Source organism: Erithacus rubecula (genome assembly GCF_903797595.1).
Source record: "Erithacus rubecula genome assembly, chromosome: 3".
Taxonomy (NCBI): Eukaryota; Metazoa; Chordata; class Aves; order Passeriformes; family Muscicapidae; genus Erithacus; species Erithacus rubecula.
Genome location: NC_136689.1, coordinates 112,790,132 through 112,814,994, shown reverse-complemented (window position 1 = coordinate 112,814,994; position 24,863 = coordinate 112,790,132). Strand labels below are relative to the sequence as shown.

The 24,863-nt window shown below is 33.7% G+C and overlaps 1 protein-coding gene across 7 annotated transcripts in view; it reads left to right on the top strand.

The window, feature by feature from the left end:
* Positions 1-24,863, top strand: part of ASPH (aspartate beta-hydroxylase) — a 107,342-nt gene that overhangs the window by 8,879 nt on the left and 73,600 nt on the right. For 3 of the 7 annotated variants that reach the window (XM_079301817.1, XM_079301819.1, XM_079301820.1), the window contains 2 exons: positions 7,226-7,375; positions 9,365-9,433. In XM_079301817.1, the coding sequence (XP_079157943.1) occupies positions 7,226-7,375; positions 9,365-9,433 (219 nt within the window). Of the gene's footprint in view, positions 1-3,953; positions 4,257-7,225; positions 7,376-8,063; positions 8,109-9,364; positions 9,434-15,220; positions 16,954-22,850; positions 22,896-24,863 lie in introns of those variants that run through there. The other 4 variants (XM_079301818.1, XM_079301821.1, XM_079301823.1 and 1 more) reach the window with 3 other exon arrangements.

The following is a 24,863-nucleotide window of genomic DNA, read 5'->3' as shown; positions in this document are numbered from 1 at the left end:
AAAAAACTCTTCTAAATATTATGATGCTCCCTCTGAGGCAGAAAGCTATCTCTGGGTTTAAAAGTACTTTGAGATATAGCATCTTGTATTCAGAAATGGGCTGACCATTTCTTTATAAACTGAATATAAAACAACTAAAAACCTGTATGTGTTGCGTGTACTTGAAGCAAATTTCAGATAATAGGATCTCAGATGTGATTCTTGAGGGACTAAAATGACTTTGTTCTTGTACCTCTGAGTGTGCTTAAAAATGTCTTTTAGACCTACAAAGTTCAAACAGTTTTCCATAGAGGAGAGAACGGAATTTGAGGAGAAGTTTCAATGGAATCACTTCATCTCTTGAAGGGAGGAGCTTCATTTCACTGAGGAGGCTCAGCAGGATGGTTGTGATCTTAGAGGTTTTTTATATATTGTGTGATGCATCCTTTTTTTTGCCATTTTTTTCCCTCCAGTTGGCCATTCCCAGCATCTCCACAGTCATCCTGCTTTGTTGTCTAATCCTGAATTTATGACTTTGTTCTTGCTTCCAGTATTTATGTTTTTTGTTGTTTGTATAGTGGGATATTTTACTGTGAGAAATCTTGTAGGGATTGAAAATTAAGGGTATAAAGGTTTATGTTTGGATTGATTATATGTGAAATAAGAAGAAGTTCCCCAAATACTAAGGTAAAAGTCTGTTAAATGTCAGCAGGAGAGCCAAAATTGCATTTCAGATAGTTAATTTTTACTCCAAATTTATGTTTTGGTGTTTATTTCCTTTGAAGTTAGTGCTTTTTCTGTTCCATCAGTTTCCCCATTCCTAACCAATAAGTTTCTGATATAGATTATTAAAGTCTTTTGGCAGCATGCAGAGGCATCTTTATAACCATATAGTTTAGGTTAGACAAAGTTCAAATCAGAGACTAGTTTTTAATAAGCAAGTAATAATTGAAAAAGCTATTCCTTCCATCCCCCAATTTTCTCTTAAGGTATAGTGCTGAAGAAAATTTCTTAGAACCTAAAAGAAAAAATCAATTTTGTATTCCAAAGATTTTTTAATTAAATTTATTAAAAGTAAATCTTCACCTTAAATTTTAGATCTTACCTCTAAAGACCCTGCTGCCATGATTGTAAAATAAACAGAAAAATTTTGAGCATGGATATTAGTGAAAATTTAAGGTTGGAACCATCTGTAAATACAGAGAAAATAGTAACCCTGTCTCCCTTTAAAAAATAAAATAGAGTTCATAAAAGCAACAGAGGAGGCTCTGAATTTCCTGAAACACTTCAGTCAAAATACTTGTTACTGACCCAACCCAAAGAACCACTTTGTGTAAAATCAGTTTAAAATAATTATCTACAGATCTATTACTGGAAGGGGCTTGCAACAGTTGTTTTGCCATTAATCATATTGGACAAGATCATTTGGCAAAAATTTCAAGCAGTAGTAGGCCATGCTTATAAAATAGAGGTTTTTCTGTCTTTGCACTGCTACTAGTTCTGCTCTATTGGTGATAAGATGGTTCATTTGTACCTTATTTTAGCTTTTTAATTCTCTCCCATATCTGCTTTTTATCACACTGTATTTTGTTCATAAAATAACTTGTTCTAAAGTCTCCCTTTAACCTAGCTGATTGATATTTTTTACTTCTGAAATATGATTTTTAGTTGTCTCTTTGAAGTTAGTGTTTTATTGCTTTTTCTTTTGTGCTTATTTCTAATTTCTAGTAACTGCTTGTTTTTGTGCACCCTTATCTTCAAGTAATGAATCATAATTTATTCCATATAACTTCTTAATCACCTTTGTGGGAAATAATTATATACGTTACAAAAGCTTAGCTTGATGATTTGAAGCCTGACATTTTCTATTCAAATCGACTATTTTTCTCCTCTAAATTTTTTTGCTTGCACCTTGGTACTGTTGTAGAGGTGTAACTAATGCTGCTAGTCTTAATTGTCAATTATGCTTTTGTAAAATTAATTACAATACATTGGCTGCATAGTTGTACCACAACTAACTTGAAAATAGGTTTTAAATTTTGTAACAGTTATATAAATCAAGTGAAGAATAATAACTTTGAGTGTTAGTGCAGCAATTTGAATTGCTTGAAAAAGAAGCAGCAGTCACAGCATTTGAACACAGTGGAGATGAGACATTGTAAGAAATCTACACTGTTGACTTTGCTATCCCAATGTCAAATTGCATTGTAAGTAGATATGTATTCAACTTGTCTTTCATAAAACTAACCAAAATCTTACCACGTGGTATTTTGAGCTAACCTTGATCCGTCCTTCTCTTGGTCCTTTTTCCTTTTGAAGAGTTTGACGAGTTTCTCCATTTTAGCTGTAACTTCCCCTTTCAGGAAGGAAGGTGTTTGTCATTCTTGCAATTAATTTTTAAAGGGCACAAGATTAAGGCTCTGGGTACTTGGCTAGAGGTTGACATATATGTGTTTGTTCAGATTTGGAGTATATTTGAAATGAATTCCTTAATTCTCTCAACTCACTTTCCTCATAAGCCTTGTTCTTTTTGTCCTTGAATGGAATGTGCTCCCTTAGGTCTCAGTGAAAGGTGCAAAAAGGTGAGCTGAAATCATTATGGGCATTTGGCCAGGTAAAGTGTAGTTCAGACCAATCCCCCCCAAAATACATAGTAACAGACAGGGAGGTTCTCAGCATCAGTTAAATGCTTCTTAACTTGTGTGAGGATCTGGTGTCTGCAAATGCAGGTTGTAGCTGAAGTGAATTTGCTGTAAATTGCCTGATCTGATGCCTGTCATAACACTGTGGTTTATACACAACAGAATACATATCATTGCACATAAAATTATTTTGAATATTATTTTGGTTTCTCCATATTCAGTTACTCTTACTCTGTGTAAATCCCCCCCTCCCCCCTTTGATTTTTAATTCATCTTAATTGCTGGTGCATCTGTTACATTACTGAATTATACTAGTCAGGAGGTCTTTCTTAACACATCTCATCCATGTAATGTATTCATGTGGCTTTAAAGATGGTTAAAAGATACACTAGTTATAGAATCAACTGTCTGTAGTTCCTTTTCATCCATGTTTTTAAATTTTTCTCCCCTGTACTCTTGGGAATTGCATTTGGTAGTTAGTTGCTGGATGTTAAAATCACAGGAGATACGTGTTGTTTTTCAAAGTAGTTGTAACATTCTCTGTCTACCTGGTAGCTGTGTTATTTAAAGAAGCATGAGGATAGCAGGGCAGTGTGGTAGATCCTAAAGCTATTTTTATGGTTGTAGTGAATGAGAAATTAGTTTGTTTCTGACTTCCACCCAAAAGGAGCTGGGTTTTGTTTGATAAGCAATGTGAAAAGAATAGTTTGTTAAAATGTAAGATATAAAAAAAGTTGAAAAGTGTATTAGGGGGTTTTTGCTCTTTTTCTGGTCCTTAAGAAGAGAGTTTATTGGTGATTTAATTTATATTAGCTTTAAATTGTATAGGCAGTATGCATTTTGTCAGAATTTAGGGGAGGGGTGGGTGAGATAAGTCAGAGTTAACTCTTCATGGAACAGGTCTGCCAGAAGTAAATACAATGCATACAGTTCTGATATGAAAATTCTTACACAAGAATGCATGAGGTGGGCTTCAAGTAATTATTTTAGGAGACTCAAAACTACATTACAGAAAGTAGTTGTCTCTTTTTTTCTTAAGGTAGTCAGCAAGTTTCAAATGAGCAGTCTCTGCAGGATACTCAGAGCCTGGTAGGGAAGTGCCAACATGGAGAAAGTTTCTTGGATGAGGGCCAATGTAACAAATGCAAGCAGGCAAGCTTTGTGTCCAGACTTGTGTTTCAGCTTATGCGAATGGATTTAATGTCCTTAGCGATCAGGCACTGTGGCATAAATTGCAGCAAAAGTACTACAGTACAATGTGCTTGGTTTCATTCGCTGTTGTTTTTGATGTTGGAGGATTAAGGGGAGGGGAAAGGATCAACTACCCAGGATGCTCTGTTTGGAGGAGTAAGTGAATTTCATTGTCGTCAGAACTAGATTGCCATATGAGTTCTGAAAAGCGTTTGGCTCCTGAGGATAACTGCTCTAAAAATACATTTGGAGGAGAGGTTTCTCTTGGGTCCAGTTTCAGGTTCCAGCTGAGCTGGCTTTAGGAAACCTGTTTGCTCCTGTTGCAAACAGGAGGTTAACAGTGAGGATATTTCTTATTCTGCCTTCAGCATTAACTTTTGGGAATACTGACACACTCGCTTGGTTGGTGGAAATCGAGCACTAATGTTATGGCTGACGACACAGGTATAATCCTAACCTTTTTTTTTTGTGAGCAAATGGGAAATGTGTACTCGCAAATACCAGTTATGTCTGGTTCTATAACCAGTAAAATAACTGGCTTAGTGTTGTATGTTTTCTTTCCAGTGTGCTGTCTAGTCTATGTTACAGCTGCCTTTGTTCTCTGGACTCGAGGTATTCCTTGAGTTTATGGCTGGTGGTTAATTGGAAATAATTTTTTGCCTATTAGAGCCTACATTAACATAAGTGATATTGTTTTGTCTTTAAATATCTGACTTCAAAGGTATTTTTAGAGTATGTAAAATTGCTAAGTGTCTTGAAGGTAAGATAAAGTAAAAAGGTTTTCATACATTTTTAGTTAGATGTGACTTAATGGGGGGTGGGTGAGGTATAGGATTTTATAGATTTGCTGTTGGGCGGTAGACCGTGCTTTAAGACTTTCTGATGTCTGCATAAAGACATCTGGTGGTGTAAGCACAGGCTTACCAGATATGGCAAGTGACCTACTTCTGGCATGGCTGGCAGCATGTGCAGGGAAAGGGCTTGAGTCGAGTATTAACTGTTTGGAATGAGCTCTGAGCCAGCTTCAGTCCTTGCAGTGTTTTGTTCTGACCCTGTGTGTAGCGTTATTTGTGCAGATCATAGGTAAATTTTTTTGTTACATAACCTCCGTTTATATAAGTGTTGCATGATCAAGCTGCCATGGTTGAGTTGTTATCAAGAGTTTTGAAAATCATTTTGTTATAAGGTAGAAAACCACAGCCTAAAAATATGTCTTTGTGACTATTGTGAACTGCATTCTTATGGCAGAATCTATTTTTGAGGAATTTGCATGAGAAAGTCTTTTATACTGGAAAAAAATATGAATAGCTCTGCTTGATTACTTTAATAAGTTTCATTTTCTTTCATTTTCCTGTTCTTCTGATAAGTAAAGCTTCTTTCTTCAGAGGCAAACAGCAGTAAATGGTAGAAAACAGTAAAGCAAATGTGTGTGAAATGCAGTAAGATCCTTTTTCCTGTTTGCTCTAGAACCAAGTTGCAATCTGGAATAATTTAAACTGTTTTTACCTAGGGGTTTAATTTCAAATATATACAAAGCTTTCATTGACTGCCTTGTTACACAGGTGTAGCAAAGCCCTGCTGTTAGATACTGTAATTGTAGCAGTTCAAGAGTACTGCAAGTAATTTTCATACAGTTGTGCATATTTCTGAATGCAGACACTGCTTGTCTGTCCCTCAGTTTTCAGGCTATCCATTTATTTCCCACATGAGAGATGTTACAATGAGCTGTGTATATGGACCCTGCACATATGTGATTAGAGGACTCTGCAGTATCAAATGATACATATCTGATGTGAGGCTAAGTTGCCTCAGTTTCTCTCTGAATATTGTTGGGCTTTTGTGTTTAGTATAGAAAAGAAATGGAATAGTTGGTGTTTGATCTTCGAAGGGAGTAGTGTTAATAAAAGAATTTTTATTTTCAATAAAATGCTGAGCTGAGTAAGAGTTGACATAGGTCAGTGGCTTTTATATTGGTCTGAACTTGGTATAAAGCACAATGAATGTAATAAAAGGGTATTTTATTACAGCTGTAAACCTGCTGGCAAGCAGGGTCAGAGAGTACTTACATGTAGTTCCTGTTGCAAGAATAAGTTAGTCACCCATCTCACTACTTATCTTTCAGATACACCATTTTATTGTAAAACACAAATTGATATTTAGCTTCTGAGAGTATTTTTTATCTTTTTTCTATTATTCTAGTGTTGATAAATATATAAAAAATTACTTTCAATTAGTATAAAGATAACACCTTATCACAATAATGACAAAGTTTCTTGCAATAGTATTTAAATTATGTAAGAAATAGTTTTGTTTGAATAACTGGGTCTGCATGTGGCTGAGCAGGCAGAAGTTGGTTTTTAGAATGGAATGAAATGGAATAGAGTAATGGACTTGGAACTGCAGCCAAGTGCCACCCTGCAGCAGTAATGTCAGGGGGCAGAAGAGCAGACCTTAAGCTTTGGATGAAAGTTACAGGCAGGCATCTTTTTGAGTACATATTTATTTACTTATGTACATATATCCCTCTTTCACAAAAACAATCCTAAAATGACAAGCAAGCAATTTATGCCTTCTCTAGTGACTATGCCCACTTGAAACTTGCTACACAAGGTCTTTTGCAATAATTTGTTTATAACTCCATGTGATTTTTTAATATATATTTAATTTCCATATGTGCTGTTATTAATGAAACCGTGATTTGTGTCATGTCTCTGTGCCATCCTTTTACTTGTATGTTTCATAGGACTGAAATTCTGGAGTTGTTTAGCATGGAATGAATCTCTGCTTAATTCTAAGCATCAGGGAAGATGGTTTTAGTTGGTAAAGTGTTCTGGATTTTAAGTCTTCCTCTCAACATAGTTCAGGTTTTAGAGTTTTCTTATGTTGCTTAAATTGCCACGTTGGTTCTGTGAGCTCTTTCAACTAGTTTTGAAACTCAATTTAGGACAAATGCTTCTCTTGCAAAGCTTTTCTGCTGATGATACTGGCCTCTGGTGGCAGTCTGGGAACTTTAGGAAACAAATGCAAAGAATCTCAAAAATGTGAAGCTGTGTAAATACACATCAAAGGGGAGCAAGGCAGAATTTTCAGCTAATTTGCAAGACAAATTAGATGGGGGCTTTTGGTGTTTGTTTGGTTATGAGGCTTTTGCTTAGATAATCATCAAGCTTCTCACAGTTATTCATAGTGAAATGGAAAGCAAGTAAAGGTGGTGAAGTTTAAAATATCCAACCAACCAAAAAACTCCACAACAACAAAACCCATCAAAAAAATGTTGCTCAAATGTCTTGTATTCTATGTAATCAGAAGTATTATAATTGTATAATTATAATCAGAAGTTTTATAATTGTATCCTCAATAATAATTTTCTAACTCTTAGCATTCATTTTTTTCTTCTTGTTTTATTTTAACAGAGACTAAGCATGGAGGAAACAAGAATGGAAAGAAAGAAGGCCTCTCTGGAAGCTCATTTTTCACCTGGTTTATGGTAATTGCTTTGCTGGGAGTTTGGACATCAGTAGCAGTTGTCTGGTTTGAACTTGTAGATTATGAAGAAGTTCTAGGTAAGAATTCTAAATCTTAAGATTTTTCTAATAATGATATGCATTAAATGAATGCCATTTTATGTTTTTAGATAAATGATTTGTCTTCTGTGGTGTTTGCAGATTATCTACATGACAAAAATAGGCAGTGTAGTTCAAAATGTATGTTTTAATGCTGAGCACTATTATGATGTTAAAATGGGGTTCTCATAACAGGATATTAAAATCCTGTAGGACACCTTTGTAACATGTGTACTGTAGTTTGAGAGGTCAGCCAAATATGCAGTTTGAATTTAAGCTCTCAGAAACTTGCAGCAGTGGTTGAAAGTGGGCAGCTAGTGTTAGCTCTGCTCTGATGGACTATGATGCCTGCAGGGACAGGACAACTGATCAGACATCCTCTCAGTTTTAAGCTTATAATAGTGATAATTGTATCTCAATATGACAGTTTTAAGACAGAACTGTTAATATAATATTTAAGGTTACAAATTAATATTTCAAATTTCAATGTGTGTCCATAGGTACAGCTGTTTTCCCTGATGTTGTAGGGTTCAACTTTTGTACCTGGTGCTTTACAAAATTTACAAATCTGTTGGTGCATGCAATTTTTTTGATCTGGACTGATTTTTTTTCAGAAAAAAATCTGTTTGAAACTTATCTGGATCTAGTGATGCAAGTAATGTTTTTTGTATTTTTACCATGCATGCAGCCAAAGCAAAGGATTTCCGTTATAACTTGTCAGAGGTCCTACAAGGTAGGATATTAGAAAAATAAGCTTATTTTACAGTCCCTTGGCTGAAAGTTTGGTTTACTATATTATGGTTTTAATTTTTTTAAGAATTACTCTTCTGCAATGACATGAAGCTCAGCCGTTTCTCATCTGTCTCATTCTTCATGGTTTTGAAGATGATATAATTCTTATTTCTAGAAAGTTATATTTTTCACCTGCCTGCTGTGTTAATCCATAAACAGATATGGCTCCTTTCTAGTGGGTTGCTTCCATACAATGCTGATGAACATATTTTTCTATTCTAGACCCAGGTCTGAAGATTTTCTTCCACAAAACTGTTTTCTAACTTTCTAAGTACCATATTAAGAACTGTACTTCATTTATTTTGATAGCAAGAAAGTTCTACCTCCATTTAAAGAATGACAAGTGTAGTAAACTGTCAGACTATAAGGACACAAAGTTCTGCAAGCTCTGCAGAGCTTGATCCTGTTGCAAGTTGTGTCTGAATTTTATTAAGCCTGTAGTTAGATAACTCTCTGCTTGTTTGGTGGTCCCAGGACACTTCAAATCCTGGATAACTGGATAGTGCTTCTATGCTGAAGATTTTCTTTTAGTAGAAACTGAGTTCTCCTTTTGCATATGCTTAGGGCTGATAGAGCTGCAGTTTCAAAAACAAAAAGTGAGAGAACTGATTTGTTAGTCATATATGAAAGGATGGACAACTTTTTCTATCTGCATGGAAGGTTATATAATTGTTGATAAAATTTGTGAATGGTTTTTGTTTGTCTGGGAAGCAGGCTGCTTACTTTCTGTTAACTTGGCACTAAAACTTATATGCCTATATGTCTATCTCTTATCTGAGAATTTAGAATAGCAGAAGGCATGTAGTCAGGAAACAAATGGTGATTATTTTACCAATTTTTGTTTTATTATTTTCCCTCAGACATGTTGAATTGCTCATGAACTTGAATTTTATTCTTAGCAAAGCATGCCCATATCAAATACATAATGACAGGCTTGCTTTAAATCTACAGGCTGCAAAATCAATGCACAGGAAAAAGGTAAACTTCTGTTTGGTCTCAAATGCAGGAAATAACAGAAAGAAAATTAAAATATTTGTAGCATTTCCCAGGAAATTTAAAATGTGGTTAAGAGAATTACAGCTGAATTGTTAAAAAACATGGTAACATCCTAGCATTGACAATCAACCATTGAAAACTGTGCTGGACACAAATGGCCAAATCCCTAATTGTCTTTTCTTCCTCTCTTTGCACTTCCAGGCAAACTTGGGATATATGATGCTGATGGAGATGGAGATTTTGATGTGGAAGATGCTAAAGTATTGCTAGGCAAGTACAAATACAGGTGGAACAATCTATGTAATTTAGTTGGCATGTCCATGTTTGGCCTTTCCATTTTTAAGTCAAGACAATATTTCTGGTTTGTTTGTTTGTTTTTTCCAAGTTCTATCACTTAAATTGGTTTCATTGGGATGGGTTTTTTCTTTAATGCAAGTTGTAGGATTGGGTGTGTACCTCACAGCAAATTTTGGGTTTTTTTATTCCAATATAGCAATGTTAGTGGAAAGCATTTTATTACTTACAGATGATTTTGAAATTAGATGCTTGATGCTACTGTATTGAATGTTGAAAGATGATTGTGATTATCAATAAATTTTTCAGATGCAGGACCTAAGATGCTTCAAGAGTAAAAACATGGTTTATATTAACATGTTAAGACAGGTCCATTTGAAAATTATTTTAAGTGTGCCTTTGTACTTCTTAGATGACTGTTTGTTTAGTGTATTTTTGTATTGTCTTTCCTCTATTCTCTATTTTCTACAAGTGTGTTCATTTTTCTTTGCTCTTCAGAAACAGAATATGGCATAAATTTTTCTTCTCTAGCATTGAAACACTGGGTTTAGGCTTCTGTTCCTTTAATTTTAATTTGTGAGAATGTCTTTCTGCTCACTGTGTGTCTTCAAAGGGAAATTTCACTTTCTAGACATGCTTTATGATATTGATGTTTACTTACATCTTTAAAAGCACTGCCTTCTTCAGGTACAGGCAAGCATTGGATAGTTACTTCTTGCACACCTGATGGTAGAAATTTTAGTTAAGTTTGCATCTCTTTAGATTTTCTTTAGTTGGTTTGTTCAAATTTAAACCTCTGCTGAGCACTCAAACCTGTAAAATTAAACAAATGAACAAAGCAGCAAATTCCCCAGTGTAGTAACTAACAGCTTGAGCAGAGGACAAAATGGATTGTGTCAAACTAGTCAAACTTATCATTAGTGCATTAGGATGTTATGGTTTGCTATTTCAAGTTCATACTCCATAAAAATCAGCTTATCATAATTTGATTTTTTCCTACTTTTATCTGGTGAAATAAACAAATCTTTGGGAGGATGTGTGTTCATTTGTTTAATCTCTGGTTTATAGAAAACCTATGTAATGAAATGAATCAGTTTGCAGTGATGTGAGTGTGAGAATCACTCCAAAGAATCTCCAGCACTCTGAATGGTTACAGAACTACAGATTGGGTCTCAATTATAATGGGTGACTAAGATAATACTTGGTATAGTTAAAATCCTAATCTTTGTCTATTATGTAGTGTATACAAACTGGATATCCTTTTCTTGATGGTCATATACAGGCAGAAACATTCTGCTGCTTTGTTCCATCTCTGTTTTATGCAGCCTGATATAGCTGGGAGTTCTGCCAGTACATGAAAGAGTTTCTATTATAAGCTCATCTTATCATGCATTTAAACCTTGTATTTCAATTGTCACCTTGAAAGGTCACAGATCAAAATTTATTTTTATTATTTTTGAAAAGTTGCTTAGAAATAGAATTTAATCTCATTTAAATTTGAGAATAATTTTTGCAGTATGGAAGAAATTATAGATTTTAAAGTTTTGTGACACTGAGAAAATTATGAATATAAAAATTTATTTTTTCTTATAAGTAGCTTGTTATGTTATTAACTGAACTTCTGTAAGATATTGTGCTTGTTTGCATTTAAAATTTAATATGAAGTAAAAAATGAGTTCCACAATGCAGACTGAAACGATTTCATTGATACAGAAACTAGAAGACTGGATTCCCTCTTGAGGAATTAGTCTTCCAGAATTAAGTCATTATATTAAAGGAAACTGAATAGTAAGCCTGTTTTCTGAATATTGAGTGCAAAGCTGCTTATATTTGTTAATGCAAATAATAGTACAGAGGATTTTGTTAGTACATATGCTGTATTTGAAGGCTCATTACTTTCTGGGATGTTTTTTCTGGGTCAGACTGCCACAATGGCAAGTGGTTTCTCCAGTACCAGAGGAGTTACTGCAGTTTGGTGTTTAATGATAGGAACTCATGCTTTTTTGTCTTCTGTTCTTTAGCTATTTCAGAACTAGCATTGCCTATTGAAGTTGTCATATATACAGTGGTTTAATGTTGTCCACTTCCATAACCTGTAGTTTTCGTTACAAATTTCAAGATTGAATTTCATATAAATGGTAAATATCTTTTATGTTTAAATTAATTTGTTAACATTTTGAGAAATGCTTCTTATCAGCATGAGTTTATTTTGTATTTCAAATAATGGTTTCATAGCTGATAATTGAATAATTTTCTGTACTACTTGGCCGTACCTAAACAGAAGAATTAAAATTTATTATTTTATTTCTTGTTTATATAAGGTGTGATAGGATCTGTTCTTTTTTGTTTGTTGGAATCAAAGCAAATTTCATGATTAGGTTCTTTTGAGGATTAATGTAATTTTCAAAAGGATGTGTTAGAAGTTTCTTCTTCCCATGTAAGAGAAGTAAAAAAACAAAAAACCCCAATCCACCCACACCCCCTCCAGTTAACCAACCCCAAGTAATTTTGGAGTGTTGCAGCATTTGTTAAAAAATTATCTGTGATGGAAATGTGAACTTGTTGAAGCGAATCTGGTATCTTGCAGATTTTGTCGTTTTCATAGATATTCCTGTGGTTCTGTTTATAGAATTCCTCTTGGTCATGGGAAGAGAGGCTTTCTACTCTGGTCATTTGAGGTGTGCTGTTTGCAGTACTTTGCTTCCCAGATTTTGTTTTCTTCACTCTGATTGTCCTCAGAAAGGTGTTATTCTTAAGGGGAGTGCAACACATCTGACCTTGCTTTTGAATCAGTACAGGGAAGCAGTGGCTTTAGTGGTATTATCAAAGAGTGGTGTCTGTAGGGGTACCAGTGTTGTAACAGTCACTTGGAGCCAGGCTGTTTCTTTTGCACTTCTGTCCCTTTAAACAGGCAGCAATATCCTGAGAAATTCTCCTTAAACGGTTGTAGTAGTTAGTGCAGTTTTGGGACTGCAGCTACAGAAAACAATCCCTTTATTGTTCTTGTGCATTTAGTTCAGAGTAGTCCAGCTATGCAGAAAATGGCAAAACCCCATCCATCAGCAGTCAAATGGTAATAAGCAGTAGAACCCAAGTAAAAAAAAATCTTCTTTTCCCCTATGCTCTTCCCTATTTTTCTTATGTTCTGCTGTAGCACTTTCTAGTGTTAAAGGTTGTCTTGTCCTCATTTTCTTAAAAAAGATGTTTGCAGGGGAGGAAAGGTTTTGTCTTGTTAAATGCATGTAGGGAAGTCCTGTGCCCTACTGCTTGTGGTAAATATTGAACAAATATTTTGACTTTTTCATTCACTTGGATTTAAATTGTCATGATAAGACTTCTCTTGAAATAAAGTAGCTGTATCTTGTGAGTCTCTGCTTTAGTATGGTATGGCTGCTCTGCTTTTGTCACCATTTTCAGATACTTATTACAATACTTTTGTGAGCTTACTGGTTTTTACTTTGAAAAGCAGTTCTTGATTATGGGGGTGAATGAAGATGAAAAACATGGTATAAATTAGTCAGCAGGTTTGTGCTACTCTTTCTTAGAAAACAAGATAAACATGTGAAATCCTGTTGTTTTTTCTTTGACTCAGGCTGAAGTGTTGTTGGAGTTTTGTTTTTTTTTTTGTTTGTTTTGTACTTGGGTTTATTTTGTTAAATTCAAAGATCATTATCTTCATCTTGGATATTTTTTTCAAAGAATTGTAAAGAAACAGTTAAAGTTATTTTGTTTGATGTTTTTTTGATGAAGTCTGTAACACACATTCTTCCAATGTCTGTGGTTCCTTTTGGAGTCCTGGTATTTTCAAAGAAAATGTCCTGTTGTACTCCATTTTATAAACATAATTGTCTAAAAGTCTTGACTTAATGCAAAAATAGATGCACCTATATGATTTTGTGTGTGTAAAAAATGACTTCTAAAGCCTGAAGTCTTTTGAGAATAGTGTGCTGGGTTTTTTTCTTTTGTTGTTGTTTTTTTTTTTTTTTTTCTGTTTTTTGCCCCCCCATTTTTCAATGAGATTCTTACAGACTAGAATGACACAAGTATTATTTCTGCCTTTATAACTTAGATTGTACTTTTAGGATTTTTAGATTCAAGTTTCCATTCTTATATAGAGATTTTGTTTTCAATAAATATCCTTAATTTAGTTTGTCTTTACATCTTACATGAGCCAAATTTTGAAAACTAATTAGAATAACTGAGTACTGTGCATAAAGTTGTTTATAAAATTTAATTTTTATAGAACTAAGCCATGGAAGAAGTTGGAGAGGGATATTTATAATACCTTGATTGCCTCCTGGATTCAATCTATCATTTTTAAACCTTTGGGCTATCCAGTGAAAAGTTAAAGAGAATGACTGGTCAATCAAGTAGAGGTTCTGGACATCCAGGTACAAGGATGTGGAATATCATGGACTTGGAAGTTTCTTCAGAATTATCATTGATAATTTCACTATGTGCTGTAAGAAAAACATGTTGAAATGTGTTAAATGTCTCTGCCATGAATTTCTCTATCTTGAATGTTTCATTAACCTTCATCTAATATTGCTTTGTAATCTGCATGTGCAATGTGTTCACTTAATTTTATGTTTCAACAATCTGTCTTCACCTTTAGCTCACTTTTCTGCTTGTCTTTTCAACACAAATGAAGATTTTTTCTGGTTAGAAGTGAGGGAAATTCCTCCCTCTGCAGCTTTTAAGTGTACCAGTAATTGTTTCTTGTTGCCTGGTCGTTCTGTTGTGCTTTTCCTAGAATGGAAAATTTGAAATGTTATTCAGTAACAACTGTAAAACAGTGATCTTAATTTAAAAAACTCAAACAAACCTAAGCAAGACCTTCCCAAAACCAGGGGGAATAATAAGCCCTGGCTTATTTGCACTTTACAAATGCCATTTAGATCAGTGGGTCTTGTAACATAAAATAGTAACTTCTAATATTAGGGACTTTAGCAGTGATGAATTCACTTTTTACTTATTCTGGCCTTCTCTGCTTTAGCTCTTTACCTTGCTTTAGATTTTTTTATATAACAAAACTTATGCTCTGTATTGGCTACCTATTCATTTTTATCTGGTGTTCTGTATATCCTCAGGTGTGGAAATAATTCTTGAGGATCAAGTACATCATATAGAAAATCTATCATAGAAAAAATGATTGAGAAACATGTTTAAAAACCCAAACAAGCAAACTAACTGTAGAATGACACCCCTCAGCAATTAGAGTCCTCACTTCTAAGCAAAATCAAAATTCTGCATGGATAAAAGTATTACCCCTAACAGTGTGTGATGAGTTTGTTTATATACTCTTTGCTTTTAAATGTTATTCTTGGCCATCAGTTGTAACCTTTCAAATTTGAACATGATGGTTTAAAAAATAAAGAAAACTAAATGAGTGATTTTAAGTAGTAGAAGATTACTTATAAAAAATTGTCTGAAGGTGAATGCTGTGGCAGAAAGCCTGAATATAATGAATTTAGTTTTAGGACTAGGAAGAAGAGAAATCAAAGCTACTGCCATTTTTTCTCCTTTTTAGTAAGATTCTGGCGTAATACTTTGCATGTTTATTGCCCAAATTATAGTCTGTATTGGAAAGATTCAACTTTCTTAACATCCTTCTATTTCCTAGTTAGCATTCCTGTAAAGACTTCTGTCTGTGACAAGAGATGTCTTTCACAGATACTCCTTTTGCAGTTTCCTCTTTCCACCTAACTGCTGTCTCTTTTTTCCCCTTCCCTCTCTCTCTCTCTTTCCTCTATTCTTGTATAGGCCTGACCAAAGATGGCAGTAATGAAAATATTGATTCCCTTGAGGAAGTCCTTAATATTTTAGCAGAGGAAAGCTCTGATTGGTTTTATGGCTTTCTCTCATTTCTCTATGATGTATTGACTCCTTTTGAAATACTAGAAGAAGAAGAGAGCGAAGCTGCAGATGATGTTGATGGTACGTCACAGAATGAAGGGGTTCAGGGAAAAAAGACTTGTGTTATTTTGGATTTACAGAACCAGTGACTGAAAGACTAATTTGATTGGCTTTCAAAAATGTCCATGAAATCATCAATCTATTATAGCAAGAATTCATGGCATTGAGGGAAACCTCCCAAATGGACACATTAAAGATTGAACTAAAGTTAGCCATGCAATGCTGTTTCAGTAGTTGAAAGCCTTTCAATAATTTTTCCATTTTTGTGACAGGATGACAAGTATTACGTAAGTGTGTAAATATGTAGAATAAAACATGTATCTGTGGTTGTGTAGTTTCTGTATGTGCTTCAGTTTGTGCATTTTGTGCACACAACTTACAAAGCTTAAGTGTAATAATCTCAACTGTTAACACTATAACATTTGTCTTTCTAGCAAGCATTAACTGAAGTATTTTATAACAGCCTTGATTATAAAGTATTCTAGCATGACTGCATTTTGTAAATACTTGTTTTTATGTTAATCCTTAATATAGATACGACAATGATAATTCTCTTGTGAAATATAATTTTAATAAATAACTTATTTTGTGATTCACTGATTTCTCAGATAGGTTCTTTTTCTTGTTCAAAGAACAGCACTTCATTTATAAGCGCTTGAAAATTCTACAGAAACATTTATTTCTAAGGCAGCTAACATCTTGTATTCAGAAGCTACTCTGTCATATGGTTGATTCCCTCTGCTTTGTCTGTTTTCAAACTAAATCTTCAGTAATTTCTTTAATATGGCAATCACATCACAAGAGCTGTTCCAAATTTCTTTTCATTTTGAAGGTGAGCCTTCTGTGTAAGTGGGAAGCTATGACTGTATTTCTAATGTAATACTGGATATATTAAAGACTAATTGGAAATTAGAATTTAATGTCTTCTATTCCTTGAGAAATTGAAGTATTTAATGTAGTTTTGCAAATTTGAATCTTGTGAAACTGTTTTATGACAGTTGTTCCAAAAATACTTTCCATGTATGTGAATTCTGTCTGCTGTCATGAAGTTACTGGTATAGAAAGGGCAGTTTATAATTGTGTCCTTCAGTTTGTGTCAGGTATCAATCAAAAACTGAAACTGAGCTGTTCTTTTAAAAATGTGAATAATGTACTCAAACAAATTATTGTTAAAATTGTATCAAATTGTTTTTTGTAATGCCTGCTTTGCCTAAGTTTGTACTGGTTTCCTATGTGAAGTTGATTTCCAAGTTTAAACACTAGTAATTGCAGGCTTAAATTTTAACTTCTTTTTAAATAAATAAAATTTCACTTACTTTGGCATGCCATTTTAAGACAATTTCACATGCCTGTTTGAATAAACTTCCTCTAGATCATATTTTAAAGTAATAAAAATGTGCTAGTGTTAAGCAAGTGAAATGTTGTGATGGGCTAATACTGCTGCTCAAGGTTTGTGAATTAGATAGAACCATGAGAGCATTGGTCACAGTTTCTTCCAAATATTTGGGGGTTAGGATATAAGTAAGCTAACAGTTTATAAATTTAATTGTTTTTAAACCACTGAATTAAATTCACTGCAAGAAACTTGCAGTGTCTGAGATGTAGGAAATAAGTAAGCTTAGGTTGGTTTGTTTTAGAAGTTTTTAAATCTTAATTTTAGAAGCAGATTTGAATTATATAAATAAGAGTTTCATCACTCTTTTGGGATAATAATACTTCTCAGTGTGAAATAACAATTATCATGGAACATTGAATTCTAGTGTAGATGCTTCAGTAATGGAACTAGATAGCCAAAAAGAGAAGGAAAACAGCTGCTATAAGAAATATATATAACATGTATATATTGGAGTTTATACAAAATAGTTAAAAAATGAATTGATAAACTGGGAATTTTTCAAGTGAAATTGAGGTGGATTACTTGGACCATAAGAAATCTACAGGCATTTAGATAGGTGATCAACAAACAGTGAATTAGTTTAATGTGGGCTGCAGATATGAAATACAGGCCAACAGAGTTCTGATTTAATATCCTGTAACTTCCTTGTTGGTTTTATTAAGTGTGTAGGCATCAACTTGAAAACAATTATAGTGTGAATGAATAATTTGTCAGCAGAGGAGGGGTGGGAGGTGGGTGCAAAGACCTAGTGTAAGACAATAACTTTGTAGAGTACTTCATTTCTGGAAAATAGTCTTCTCTCAGAACTGTTCACTTGCCTGGAGTAGTTCCTGTTAACAATTGAACCCTTACCCTTGGTAAGCTTTGAGAGCTCTCAAAACTCTCCAAAAGTTTGGGATAGGAGTTTGGTTTTCATGTATTCTGTTAATGGTTGTGATTACAAGCAAAACTTGGCTAGTAAGGATGGTAATAAGATTTAATTGAGTCTTCAGTTATATCAGCATGACAGCTTTTTATTTGCTCATTTGTTTTTAAAAAAGCATTTAACAGGGAAAAAAATGTTAAGCTGAGTGTGATGTGCAAACAAGCAAAGAATACTGAACAGTATCCCAGTTTGCTTGTGAGTCTGCACAAATTGTTTAAAATTAGTTGAGGGACTTGAAAACTAAATTATAAGTTTGATTGTTTGTGACTGTAAAAATGCAGTCATTAATGTTTTTTTCTAAAGTATTTTTAAAGTGTGGGTTGAAAGCTGTGACATATTGCCTTCTATTATTTTAGAAAGCAAGGGTGTTGCTTTCTCCTGCAGTTTCTGGTCTGAGAATTTAAAATAGGAGAAAATTAGTAGCAAACAATATTTTCTATGTGGAAAATATATTGTTTAAGTGATAGGAACTTGCTGGGTTTTATACCTAGCAAGGAATGAAACTCTACCTATTTAATATTAAATTGGGCACTCTGTTTTCATTAGATATCCTCATATTCCTTGCAGTTAATTTATATTAAATTTTTGGGTCTCCTGAAATAAATGTCTGTGACTAAAATTGTAGTCTTCCAGTTTGTCCAGCATTTTTAGAAATCTGTGGGATGTTTTACTTTGTCATTTGTTAGTAAATGTTTGATATTTTAATTGTCAGTCTTCAAGCAATACTGCATTAACCTTCATAGCAAAGCTTTTGCTTGCTTTCTTGTGATACTAATGAACAGAAATTCATAGGGGAAAAAACCCTTAATACTCATACATCTGCAATGGCTGAAAACTTTTGGAAGCTTTGAACCCCAGATTTCTGTGACCACCTTCAGCAGTATTAAATTTGAAAGTAAAAGAGTGTTATGAGGCAGAGAGAAATCACATTGCTCATAATGTATAGAATAACTTTGAATTGAAGAGAATAAAGAGTACATTGTTTGCATATCTGTTAAAATTCATATTGCAAAATTTTTTACCTGTATTTTCCCCTGACCCCTTAAAAAATTCATTATTAATCTCAATTGGCTGTCTATAGAAGAAATCAAGTTTTCATAACAGCTGTTGGTATAGGTTGCATTTAGATAGCAGCATAGAAGTATATGTTGAAGCATTAGAAAGATTTTTATTTCATTTCATGGTCGGATGGGAGAGCTAAAACCCACCTGTATTGTAAATGTAATTTGAGAGGTGGGGAAAGCTGTTGTGTGCAGATGAGTCATTTTGGAGAGATGTGTTACTGTATTCCCTGTTTGGTTTCCATCAGATAAGCAGCTATCATAATGATGTCACACTAGCATGAAATACATTAAATACTGTCTTTCTCATGGTCACTTAGGGTATATGTCTCAAGGTGAGGCCAGTAAAGGCAAGATGTGCTTGTTGGTTTCTTATATCTGCTTGTACAGGATGCAACATTAACATCTGTGACTTAGGAAACAAAAATGCTTTCTACCACACATATCTGATCTGGATTTTTCTTCTGACATTAGGCAGTTAAATAAGCAACAGGCATTAAAACAACATATGGAGAATATAGTGAAGTTTGGTGTTTTGTTGTTTGGGGGGTTTATATGTTAGTTGTATGAATTAAAACTCTTGCACTTGGAGACATGGGCTTTGGTAAGACAAGCGCTCTGAGCTCAGTTTAAGGTAAGTGGTTGTTGCTTTCTGTCAGTAAACTAATTTTGTTTAGCAGATGACCTTGTGTATCTAATATGTCATTACAAACGCACATTCATAGTAAAAATTCTGTGCAGGGGGATATACATTCTGACTTGTAGTTCTTCTGGAAAAGGAAAATAAAGAGAGAAAAAAATGTTAATAATGATTCTGGCTTACAGATTTGTATTTCCTCTTTTGGTACTGCACTTTTAACATCTTTTGCTAATTTTCTATGTGGTTAAGGAGGTTCTTGATGGACCATCATAAATTAAGGCAAGAGTATGAACATCAGCCCTAGTGTTTTAAAACTTGACACTTTATACTGTAATCCAGGCTTTGCACAAATTGCAGAAGGATAGCAAGTGCTATCTGTCAGCTGCTTAGTGCTAACCTGGCCCATGTGCTTTCTGCAGTAAATGCAAAGTAGCCTCTCCCTTTTTCACATCTAAGTGGATAAACCACGTTAATTAGCTCACATTTGTTTTGTGGCGCTGCAGCTTAAAAGTGTTTATGCAGGTAGAGGTTGTGGAGAAATTGACTTACAGGAATTTTTTCACATGGCAAAGCCTTTCATCTAGCAAGGCTATTAAAGTTTTCAGTGTAATTACTGAATAAAATAGTATTTGCATTTGACAGGTTGCTCAATATAATGTTTAATATAATAAAGTTATTTGTCAACTTCTGGGAAATTGCTCAAAAATTGAGAGCTTTTTGCCTATTATTTTTCTTTTGCAATGCTTATGTTTCTAAATAAAAATAGTATTTATATATTTTTCTTCGGATGCTTAAGTTCTAAATCTGCGCTTTCACTTGGAGGTTGTTTGTGGACAATGTTCTTGAAGGTTTTTATGGGGAAAATAGAGGAAGCAACTGGACTTTGTTGCAGTATAAGAATGCTTTGTAATATTCCTGAGCTTCATAGGATGAGTTAAGATAGATCTTTAAGTTCTGTATGAAAATGACCACTTTGAGAGGAGTATTTAATTTATAGAATGACTATTTAAAGAGGTTGCTTAAAAAGTGTTGTAAATTTATCTGCCTAAGTTAACTTTGAACTCAGCTTTTTAATCAATTAACTCCAATAATAGCTATTTCTGACATTCGATTATATAAACTTTATATTTTCTTCTACAATGCGGGATTGAATGGGGAAAAAAGGAACTTTAAAACTAGCTCGTAACAAGTGTGAAGCTACTTGAATTGGACTTTAGAGTCCACAAGTTCAACTTCTTGATTTATGGAATTTTAAACATTTGTTTGTGTCCCCCCTCTGCTGTAATAACTGAAGTCTTTGCCATGAATTCACTTAGGTGCCAGATATGCCCTGGACATTGCTGTCTTGGAAAACAAGGTGGTTTGCCCCCATCTTGTTTCAGCCTAATTGGGGCTGACAAGTAAGGCTTCCCTGTGCTGTAGGGATTTCCCCTTGTAGGGATCATGTCCAGGTGGAAATCAAGGTGCAGCAGGATTCTAGTCTTGTGATTCATGCATAATACTAATGTTTTATAATATCTTATTTTACATACTTCTCTTGTGAACAGATCTATTAATAATATGTTAAAGTTTACATGATTTATGTAATTATGTCATGAATTGATAATTTGCTGGAAACTGTAGTGCTATTCATTGCATGAAAGCAGATTGAAATAAAATTACTGCTTGTCTGAATATTTAACAAGTAAAATAACAGTAATCAGTGAACAAGATATTTTGTAATCTTTCAGCATAATGCCTATATGTTTATTTAAAAATAATTTGAAATATCTGTATGTTAGCTTTTGTGTCTACTGATACTTATAAAATACTAATTTTTCTTGTCAACACATGCTTTTAAGCGTATCTTGAAATATACAGTAATGTTTAATTTTAATATGAAAAGAGGGGAGTAGCTGGAAGTTATAATGGCTTTGTGCAACTTTTCTGAGTACTTTTTATTGTTTTTTATTTTCACTGATGATGTAAATGAAAGTTGGAGTCTTTTATATGATAAAAATGTTTACTTATTCTTCCATGCACTGCTTAGAAATAGTAAGACTGAATAATGATTTTAGTCAAGTTAGAGCTCTGGACTTCAGCAATGGTGGTAATCTATGAGGGAGGAGCTTGAAAAACTCATATCCCAGGTATGAATTTGTAAGGAAATAATCTAAAGCCTGTATTTTTACTTGACTAACACTTTTTAAAACAATTTTGGCCATAGTATCAACACTTGATATTTTGAAAACATGTAGGTTTTCAGAATAGAAGTTAGATGCAAGGTCACTACAATGACTTTAATGGCTACATTCTTTAAATTTATTATTTCATTTTTTTTACTATAGGCTATCAGCATATTGTTTGTTTTTTCAGATTAAATGTTGATATATGACACATTTTAGGTAGATATTGTTTTCTGGAAACCTAAGCTCATGGTGCAGATGTTCGGTGTGGGTGTTCTTGCATGTCTGAGTGAGAATCCTAGTGTTGGGATGTGGGAATATCTCTTCTCATTTAATAAGATTATGTATGAGTTTAAAAACACATAGTTACTCTATCTTTTCAGCTTTTCTTTACTTTCTAGTTGGCTTTTAGGTAGCAACCTACTTGATTTTTGTGGTTAAAATTGCTGCTTTATGGGATTTAAATCTTGATCCGCAGCATCATGATAGTGATCATCCGGTCTCTTTTAATGATATTAAAAAGATGAAGCTAAATATTATTTGGTTTTTTGGAAAGGCTTTTACCTTTATGCCTCTTGTGGTACTAGCTATGAAGTGCAATCAAGAGGCTGACTGCTCTCTGTTAGCTACAGTGGGAAAAGAAGACAGCACCAGATCTTGGAGAATAAGGTTTATTTTTTAAAATAAAAATCATAACAGTCTGAAGTACTGCAGTAAGTATTTGAACTCTAATGAAATGGTAACTGCTTTTTGGATCTGGGCAGTACCTTTTCCAAAACATTTATTTTCCTTTGGATAAAGAAGCGCATTTTGTAATTTATTATAAGAAAAAAGTCAGTTTATACACTGCAATACCTGTGTAATTCAAGTACTTTTGAGTTAACATGTTTATAAAATATTTATAAAACTTCATAGAAGCATAAATTAGTGCATTTAGGAGGGAAGAGACAAATACTCTACAGACAAATCAGAAGTGGGTTTGATTATAATTATGTGGCACTTGTCTAGAGAGAACTGAGCAATCTCCTAGTTTAGACACATCACAAGTAGTATGCATCTGGTGATGTGGTGCTTTTCTTTGAGTAGTCTTTCATATTAGTCCTTGTGGTGGTCCTGCAAATGAAGTTGCTTTATCCTTAATGAGTAAATAATTTGTATTTTTCGATAGCATTATAGTGTACTATGAAATGTGAACTTTTTACATAGCACGGCAGGTTGGGAAATTTCATGTCAAGTTTATTAAACATCACAAATATGTTCATAACCTATTTCCATTTTGCAACTAATTAGGTGATGAGCCAGGAGGGGTAGCCAAGAAAAAAACTAAACTCAAAGGTATTTTTAATGTTCTTTTTCCTGCAGAACTTTATGCAGACAATGGTGTATGAAATGCATGTGCATTACGAATACCAACTGTGGGTTATAATGTTTACTAATATTAGCTGTGCTGGCTAAGTTTTTCCTAATGGTGGAGCAAGTTATTGTTCTTGCAATTTTTTGGGTTTTTTTTTTTTTTTATACTGATTGGAACTTAGTGACAATGCTAGTGCTTTCCTAACTAGAGATTGTATTTCTTTTGTGTGGATTTTCTTTACAACAGATGTCTTGTTTGGATTGTGAGTAGTTTATGATAACCTGATTTTTGCATGTTTTTAAGCAAGATTTTGCTCCGTGTGAAGTCCTCTTCATTATCATCCATGTATTCATGATACTATTACTGTATCGTAATTGGACTTGAGAGCCTTAATTTTTCTAAGGTTGTACTTTATTAATTTTTTTTTTTTTTTTTTCTGTGGAAGTTGAAATTTAGGCAAAGTTCAGTAACTTCCCCTATAAAATTTTTTGCAGGATTGATTGCAACATTTTCAAAAAGCTTAGCGTAGGATAACTTGCAACCTATTTTTGCCATATCTTTTTTTATAATTACATTGCTCTATGAGCAAGTGATAGTGTTGAAGACAAAAAAATCTAATTAGCCTCAGCAAACACCAAGGTACCAGATGTACTTCAGGAGCTTAGCTTTTTATATGTGCTCAGTTATCTCTGGGCAGCATGAGGCTATGCAAACAGTCTCTGTGTTACATTAACAACATAAAGACTGTAAGCAGTATATGAAAAATGAATGCTGTCACCATACAAACCTTCATGATGAAAAAGTATATTTGCTAAGGAAAGCTCATTTCAGTGCGACTTTTCTCAGTTTTTTGCATCAAGTTGAAATTTTTAGCATTTGTTCCACATTGGGCTTGGTAGAACTTAGTTGCAAACTGCATGTGTCCAAGAATGTAATAAATGTCACTTAGAAATCCTTTCCTGAAATTTGGATTATTTTTCAATGGTGGATATGAGAAGAAAGAAATGCCATATTTCAAATGTTTTATGTCAAAAACCATTTGAAAGGAAAGGATGTCATTCCTTTTAGACTCAGCTATGTAATTGAGTTGTTCATTCCACAGAAATGTTACAGAGTAGCTAGAGGCAGATCTGCTTTTTTGCCTCAACAGACTTCAGTCTCTCTCCAAAGTCTGAATAAAAATAGAACTGTTTATATGTAAAAGTCATTCTCACTTTCTTAATAATGTAGGGTATTAATTTCAAAATTGAATGGAAATATTGCATACAGATTTAATGGAAAAATCTCTGAATTTTATTGGCTTAAAAATTCCTTATTCTGGAGAACTCCACTGATACTGGCAAATATTTTCAAAATTACGGGAAAAGGGATGTTGAACATTAAACATATTGAACATAAATTTCAAGGATTCTGTTCTGATTGTTCTTATGACCTATTATCTGTATACCCTGACACAGCCAAATGTGAATTAAGTAGAGAAAAGAAGCACAAGAGACACTCCAAAAGAAAAACTCCAAAAGAAAAAAATGTTACTGATAACTGAAAAGCAAAGTTATAAGAACCAATTTACAATTATTGCTTTGATTTCACTGAGTTTAGTCTAACCCAGTTAACTTTTTTGGACTTGATTTAATTCATCAGGACATTGCTGTTTCTTCTTGTACTTCTCAATACCTACTTAGATTATATTTTATAAGTCTCTAATTAATACAAGATAGCAATATCACTGAGTATTATAAATTTGTTTAATAACATTTATAACTGTTATGCTGTTGTCAAAGGTTCAAAATTTATTGTGATTTTCACACTCACAGGCAAAAGTGTTTTTAGCATTCTGCAGAAGTTAACAGTAAGATAATAGAGGCATGTTTTTCTCTATATTAACGCTTCATTTGGATGCAGCTGCAGTATAAGCCAAGGTTATTCGCTGGCTGCATGGTGTGAGATGT